General features: G+C 42.9%; 1 protein-coding gene across 3 annotated transcripts in view; it reads left to right on the forward strand.

Moving 5' to 3' along the window:
- Positions 1-8,400, forward strand: part of LOC111862191 (glucose dehydrogenase [FAD, quinone]) — a 34,921-nt gene extending 26,521 nt beyond the window's left edge. For all 3 annotated transcript variants that reach the window (XM_023847383.2, XM_023847384.2, XM_023847385.2), the window contains 3 exons: positions 440-737; positions 4,370-4,694; positions 7,178-8,400. In XM_023847383.2, coding sequence (XP_023703151.1) covers positions 440-737; positions 4,370-4,694; positions 7,178-8,047 — 1,493 coding nt within the window. In that variant the 3' untranslated portion in view covers positions 8,048-8,400. The remainder of the gene's footprint in view (positions 1-439; positions 738-4,369; positions 4,695-7,177) is intronic.

Raw genomic sequence — 8,400 nt, forward strand, 5'->3', positions numbered from 1 at the left:
TTTTACTGACACGGATCTGTAGCAGTCGAAACCTGTTACAGTCCTTCGTGGACGTCATTGTCCTTTTTAGTCATTTCGGAAGGAGAGACTGATTTATTGGCTAGTTACGACTTGTTCTTCTTATCTGGACAGAAGACAACTTCCTTGTTTTTGTTTACATTCAGTTTGAGTGACCGGAAGGGGACGACGTCATCACGGGAGGCAAGTCTGTAGCTCTCTGAAGACGTGAATCGTGTCTGTTGACATGCGTAGCTGTCATAATTTGTCTTCGGAAGGGTGTAGCTGGACTCTAAACTGAAGAATACATTAAATTCTATCATCGAGGTGTGTCGGCGCGCGAGTGTGTGTATTTCATCTGTGAAGAAAGGACCTACCAAAACAGCTACTGTTTCATATCGACAGATTTCTTACTTATGCTTTACGTTTTCCTAACACACAGGAATGAAGCATCACAGGTGCAACTGGCCCAGAGGGAAGGTGATCGGGGGGTCCAGTGTCCTGAACTACATGCTGTACGTACGAGGGAACAAGAAGGATTACGACATCTGGGAGTCGCTAGGCAACCCAGGCTGGGGCTCCGAGGAAGCTCTCTATTATTTTAAGAAGTCGGAAGATAATCGCAATCCCTACCTTGCTAGGACGCCCTACCATTCTACCGGAGGGTACCTCACGGTGCAAGAAGCGCCGTGGCACACACCACTAGCAGCCACCTTCGTTCAGGCGGGCGTCGAAATGGGGTACGTATTAACAGAAAACCTTTCTCGCATAACTATAACCTCCACCCACCATACCAGATATTACAGAGTGGGTTGGTATAGCGGAGACGCCATAGACTTACATGAAGAGAGGTACTCGGTTAGAACTTTTGCTGTTCTAACTTAGGGTTTCGAGGTACTCGTCAGTCTTTGAGGCGATGTCTTTAAATCCTTACGTAATTACCGGTCGTCATCACGTTCCATCTCATTTGGCGCCACAGTTAGAGTATTGTCAAATATAGTGAACATCAATCAATCAATCAGTCAACTGGAATTTCATTATAATAATTCCTTAAACAACGTCACGAATTCGACAGGTTACTGCACATTTCGTACGTTCGCCATGTTAAGTTCCATTATATATTATTATCTTAATAAACGCTGCAATATTTCTAAAAAATGTGAGATACACAATATTTGAAAGGGACACAAGGAACCCGCCAATATGGCTATGATATTTTAAGTTCTGTAGAATTTCTGTGTTATATCGTTCAAGACAAGGCAAGAGTATGACATGAACTATCTATAGACATTTATGGAAATCGGACAATTGGTTCAAAGTTAGAAATAATGAGACATAAACATAACTAACTCCATGGAGATGAGACTATTTTTAGAAACCGCCAGTCGCTCGGCTACTCAAGAATCTCCCAGCATATTATAGAACCTGAAGACTCATTACCTTTTTCACAAGAGCTCTCAAATGGTCCCTGTTCTAAGTCAGATGAATCCAGATGGATCTCTAAGATCCATTTTAGTATTATCCACATACCTGCGTCTTGGTCTTCTTAGCGGTCTCTTTCCTTCTGGCTTTACCAGCAAAATCCTATATGCATTCCTCTTCACCCGCATTCGTGTTACATGCCATGCCCATCTCATTCCCCTTGACCTGATCACTCTAATTATATTTTGGGAAGCGTACAAGTTTTAAAAAACACAACCAAACAAAGAAAGTACGATGACAGAAATCTATCTGCTTCGAAAGGGGTCCTTAAATTCGATGAAATATAAATCTACAGTACATCTGTAGCAATTATATATATATATATATATATATATGTGGGGGGCACGCGGTAGCGTAGTTGGTTGTGGCACTATGCTACAAGCCGGAAGGTCGCGGGATCGAATCCCAATGAAATGGATTTTTTCAATTGACCTAATCCTTCCTGCCGTAGTATGGCCCTGGGGTCGACTCAGCGTCTAACAGAAATGAATGCCAGGAATCTTCCTGGGAGTGAAGGGAGGCCGGCGCATAAGGCTGACAACCTTACTGCCATCTGTGAGCCGACTGTCTAGATCATGTGGGACGCTCAGCGTCTCACAAGCCTATGGGCCTCCATGGTCTATGACAGGGAAAGCTATATCTTACCTTAATGATAATTCATTTCATGTCCTCTCAGGCTTCCTTGGTCTCAGTGAACACAACGACTGTCTTGAATAGTGCAACAGAGTACCCTGTACTTCCTAATACCAGTGACTAAAGTGTGTCTATTTTAAATCCTCCTGTGGTACCTCATGATAAGCATCTCCGCACTTGTCCTCGATTTCAAATTAACTCATATTTCCTTCGTCCCTCATCGCCAGCTATGTTCATGGTGATTGCATGTGACTTTACGATCCTTTACGTAATTCTGGTCATGTGGTCACGGCAAGAATTCTGCTGAGTCTGCATTCTGCGGCTTATAATCGCACTGTCAAAGTGTTTGAAGCTATAAATCTAGCCATTTATTACGTAAGGTCCAACAATTCTGTTTTTCCGAATTGGTTTTCTACGTATTTTAAATATCGGATTAAGAAGAGAGCTCAGTATCTTAGAAGACACAACAAATCAATATCACATTATCACTATAGCGTTCTTTTCTTGCTGCCGCAGACTGGTTAAAATTGCCATTTTTTATTGCTAGTGGGGTGGGACTAAGTCCCTTGTAGTGCGGCCACTTCTGGCCTATTGTACCAGCCCCAGATGATAGGTGAGGGTGATTGTGGAGCAATTGGTGGAATGAAGAGTGGCAGGGGAAACCGACGTACTGGGAGAAAACCTGCCCCAGCTCCCCTTTGTCCACCACAAATCCCACTTAACCAGACCCAGGATCGAACCCGGGCCGCCGCGGTAGGAAGACAGCGACTAACCGCTTGAGCTATGGCGCGGCCTAAAACTGCCATTAGAACAGATGGTCTTCGCTTGTTAAAATCAGTGGCTAAAGTAAGGACATAACAGCGGACTTTTGGAAGTATGTTTCTAAGCTTAAAAATACGCAATGCAATGGTGAAGCCTTTGTTGATTATGTGTTTAATTTTTAACCCTTCCTCCGCTGTTGATATTTCACACAATATTCTTAATAGCTCCGATGTTTTAAAACACTCTTGACATTAAGTGAGAAATTCGACATTTCAATTCGTCGATCCAGATAAACTTCCCAGTTTCATTATTAAAGACTGTTCTGAGATCTCTACCCCTCCCTTACGTTATATTTTAACATTAGTCTGTTAACAGGGAAGTCCCCAGTTTATGGAAGCAAGAAACCGTTGTAAGTAATATTAAGCGCGGTAACAGTGCATCAATGAGTAATTACAGACCAAATTACAATAATTTTAAACGGCCTTCCGACGGGCTGATCTCCCGTCCAAAGTGCTGTAGAGCCATAGGAGACAGCGAGAGAGTTGCAAAATATGTACATATTTTTACATGTTTTTAATAAACACACAACAGTTAGTTTCAGTCTAGTTCTAAGATTTGTATACATTCATAGTGCTCGCCTGTTATAAGCTACACGCTGCTGGCAAACACTCCAACAAACAAAATTAATTGAATTATTATTTGTTATGTACTTCTGGATAAGAAACCATTTAACAGGGGGTTCCGAGTAAGATAAAGATAGAAGCCCGAAACTCTTGGCTATCGGTTCGTCCAAGCAAATTGTCGCTGGTAAACAATGAAAGTTACTAATTATACACATCCAAAATCAAGTCGAAATATTTTGGACAATGAGTTGCTGCTAAAGAATAATTATATCTACCGAACCTAGAGCTACTGGCCGGCATTTTAAACAAGTTAGGAAGCTTACGGACCACGACAAGAAATAAGAATAAGCTACCAAATGTTGGGACTCCCTGCACTGAAAAACTGAAATCGCAAAAAGGACAAGGAGTCTCTTTATAATATCACAAATCACACATCATATATATTAAAACAGTGTCGGGAAGAACGAGGAAGAAAACAGAAAAATGTACAAGTAGTTACTATAGGATTCTGACGATGGTGTATAACACACTGATATGTTGGGATTTTGGACTTTATCCATCGTCCTGGTTTTTAAGATAACAAATAAAAACACGACGTTTCGGAAACTGGATCTGTTTCCGTCCTCAGGTGAAGGAAAACACCTATTCAGTTGGGTCCCTTAGAAAGAGCTAGCCTCAATCACTGGACAAACCAATGTCACAAAAACATGAAGATCCAGTTTCCGAAACGTCGTGTTTTTATTTGTTATCTTAAAAACCAGGACGATGGATAAAGTCCAAAATCCCAACATATCAGAAAAATGTACGTTAGACGGTCTCGAGTATGGAACTCAGGACTTCAAGATTATATAAGAACATTTAATACGTTGCAGGTACGACAATCGAGACATCAACGGAGAGTTCCAAACAGGCTTCATGATCGCGCAGGGCACGACGCGACGAGGGACCCGCTGCAGCACGGGGAAGGCTTTCTTGAGGCCAGCACGCCTCAGGAAGAACTTACACGTTGCCATGGACTCCCACGTGACAAGAGTTCTCATAGAGCCGGTCACCAAGATGGCGTTCGGGGTTGAATTCAGCCGCGAGGGCAAGCTCCACGTAATCCGTGCCAGAAAAGAGATCATCGTTAGCGGGGGATCCGTGAACTCCCCACAGCTCCTCATGTTATCTGGCGTCGGTCCACGTGCACACTTAGAGGTATGATCAGTCGATTATGTGAGGTTAATAGGACCGCCTCTGTGGTCTAGTGGTCGGAGTTCCCGGCTACAGTTCCAGAGGTCTCGGGTCAGATTCCCGGCGCTACCAGATTTTCTGAGTAGTGGGTCTGGAACGGGGTCCACTCAGACTCGTGAGGATAATTTACTACTTGAATGGAAAAGTAGCGGCTCCGGTCTACAAAACCGAGATTAACGGCCGTTGGGATCCTTTGCGCTGACCACGTGATACCCTCTTTCAGCAAAAGTTGGCACTAACTTCGCCGACAACCGGCGGTCTCTCGGTCGGTATAATTCGCTTGCGGACTAAAAAGTCACGGAGTGGCCCTTGACAGCTTGATGAGGACGGGAAAGATGAAGGAAATTCCTTTTCCGGAAGGGGCTTAGATTTTCTCTCTGTCGCCACATCCACACAGGCTATGGGGCCCACCCAAAGTACGCGACAGGAGCCGGAAGGCGACCAATCACATCCACCTACATACAGTGGCCGCAGCGTGGGTCTTTAGCAATAGGCCTACATCTTCCCAGTTTGGTGCTGTGTCACAGGTACAACTTCACTTTAATAAAGTACTGTCTTACAGTCTGTGACGCCGTCTATTGCCATATTTTCTAAAGTTTCGGCGAAACCTACTGCCTTCCAGGTTGTAAACACATCATTACATTCCAGAAGACAATCTTCATAGCCAATGTGGAGAGAACCTCAAATCCTTGTTATTTGCATCCTGTTGTGTGCACGCGGTAGCTTACTTGGTTGAGACACTCTGCTAAAAGTCGAAAGGCCGCATGTTTGATTGCAGTTGAAGTCACTGGATTTTTAAATTGGCCTAATCCCTTCATTATGGCCCTAGGGTCGACACAGCCTCTAACAGAAATGAGTACCAGGAATCTTCCTGGGGGTAAAGGGCAGCCGACGCGTAAAGCTGACCTCACCGCCATCTGCGAGCCGACTGTCTAGAAAAATGTGGGAGTCTCGACATCTCACAACCTTACGGGCCTCCACGGCCTGTTACAGTGATAACTTTACCAATTTTCATCCTGTTGTGTGTCATGATGTGGGATTTCGGCCGTCGACACAACAAATTTATCAAAATTTAAACCAATCTAATATCACTGTGTTATATTGGTTTCACTTAGCGACTGCTACATGTTTCGACCCACTAAATCATTAAAATAGTAATAATCCAATATGAATTAAAAGTTAAAAATTTTAACATTTGACGAGGTACAATTAGCAGTCAGCTCCAATAGATACATTAATGATCGGTCACTCGAATTTACAGAACTCATTTACGACAGCACATAAGGAAATCAAGGAGAAACGTATACAATAAAGCTAGTGACGACACGGTACGCGAACATAAAAGTAATTCGCCCACACCACGTAATACATATATTACATATAACTCAATACTTAGATTATAACAATATACGCTAATTTACTTCCAGAAATAAAACATAACGAAGAATCCCGGAAGATATCATCATCTGCCATACACGACAAGACGCACGGAAACTAAATTCGTAACGGCGGAATAATTATATATATATAATTAGGCCAAAATTACAAATATCATTACGATATTAACAATTAACACTAATACGGGTCCATATTATTATTCAATAACGAGTTACGTATTTAAGAACACTGCCTGATGATCCAAATATGGATCGAAATATGTTTTTTAATGGCTCTTCCAGCCAATTCGGGGCCGAGGTCTCTTATTCAGTTCCAAAATCATTTTTCACAGACGGTGGGACTCCTCAGAGGAGTGATCAGCCCGTCTCAAGGCCGCAGGAAAACACAAACACAGAATAAATGCATACACACCAAATATCCATGCCCTGAGTGGGATTCGAACCCATGATACCAGCGTCCGAAGATAGTTCATGCCTTAGACCATGTGGCTGTGTCCGGCTGATTGAAATATGTAGCAGTCACTAAATAAAACCAATGTAACACAGTGATATTAGATTGGTTTAATTTTTGGTAAAAAAAAATGTGTTGTGTCGACGGCAGAAAAGAAAACACATCAGAATCTGTAATGTCACAACTTCAGCTTTATGATGTATTTTAGTGCACCCTACCTTAGAACCTCGTGATGACGGCGCTCCGGGGGAACAAGGCACTCCTTATACCCACCCATATTACATTTATAAACTAAAATAAAAACGCAATGCTTCTTTAAACCACCGGCGACTATTCTACTTTGTATATTCGGTTCCTACGCAAGATTAATGACGTTTCGAAACAAATGGCTCATACAGTTCCGTACAGGCATACGGATTCTATACAGCTGAACAATTAACAATTTCTTCCTTCACCAACAGAAGCTGGTAACGTCACCCAAAAAGGGGCAGTCCCGCAGTCATCAATGCATGCCAACCGATTAATAAACATAGACTATTTTGATACAGAATATTATATTCGTATTTACTGTAAGTTGATGCATTTGTTTCTTCCTGCAGGAGCTGAAGATTCCTGTGATCCAGGACCTGAAAGTAGGCTACAACCTCCAAGACCACATTGGACTCGGTGGGTTCACCTTCATGGTAAACCAACCCGTGTCCCTCGTCCAGAGCAGATACGAGAACGTCCCCTCTGTTCTCAAATACGCCATGTTCGGCGACGGTCCTCTCACAGTCCTGGGAGGGGTAGAAGGACTTGCCTTCGTCAGCACCAAATATGCGAACGCATCTGAAGACTTTCCTGATATCGAGTTCCATTTTATTTCCGGATCCACCAACTCCGATGGAGGACGCCAGATTCGCAAAGCTCACGGCATCACAGAATCATTCTACAACAAAGTTTTCAACCCTATCAACAACATGGATACATGGAGTGTCATTCCTGTACTACTGAGGCCAAAAAGTCGTGGAGTAATCAAACTGAGAAGTAAAAATCCATTTGACTATCCGCTCATCTATCCGAATTATTTCTTCGATCCGTACGATATGTCAGTTCTTGTAGAAGGTGTTAAAATCGCTTTGGCCATGAGTAGAACGCGGTCATTTCAGAGGTTTGGTAGCAAACTTTACGAAGTCCCTTTCCCAGGCTGCACACACATAAACAAGTGGACTGATGCTTACTGGGAGTGCATGATCAGAGCATATTCAGTGACAATTTACCACCCTGTAGGAACTTGTAAAATGGGGCCTTACTGGGACCCTGATGCTGTTGTTGATCCAGAACTAAAAGTTTATGGGATTAAAGGTCTAAGAGTGATAGACGCTTCAATAATGCCAACACTCGTCAGTGGTAACACAAATGCACCCGTCATTATGGTAGCCGAGAAAGGCGCTGATTTAATCAAGGAATATTGGATGAAGAACACATGAAGGTTTTAGTGCTGATTATACAGTAGGCGTCTGACAAGTTTTGGTGCCGAAAGCACTGAGTGGACATTTGTGCGCGTGTACCACAGTTTCGAAGACAGCCGAGAACCCATGCGTCCAACTGACGCTTATAATACACTGAAACACAAAGAGGACAAAAATAAAACAACCGTGTACCTACCCGGTAATGCCAGTCATTCTGTTCAACAACGGTTGTCTTCACCCTGAAACTACCTGCGTTTCGTGTCACAAAACGCAAGAGCAGAACAGTCTGGCGTGAAAGCTAATTTCTAAACATCCTGTGTAATTTCCTAAAATGGCCAGTTACACTACTCAACTTAATATCAATATTATGT

This window comes from Cryptotermes secundus, unplaced genomic scaffold (assembly GCF_002891405.2).
Source record: "Cryptotermes secundus unplaced genomic scaffold, Csec_1.0 scaffold1229, whole genome shotgun sequence".
Taxonomy (NCBI): domain Eukaryota; kingdom Metazoa; phylum Arthropoda; class Insecta; order Blattodea; family Kalotermitidae; genus Cryptotermes; species Cryptotermes secundus.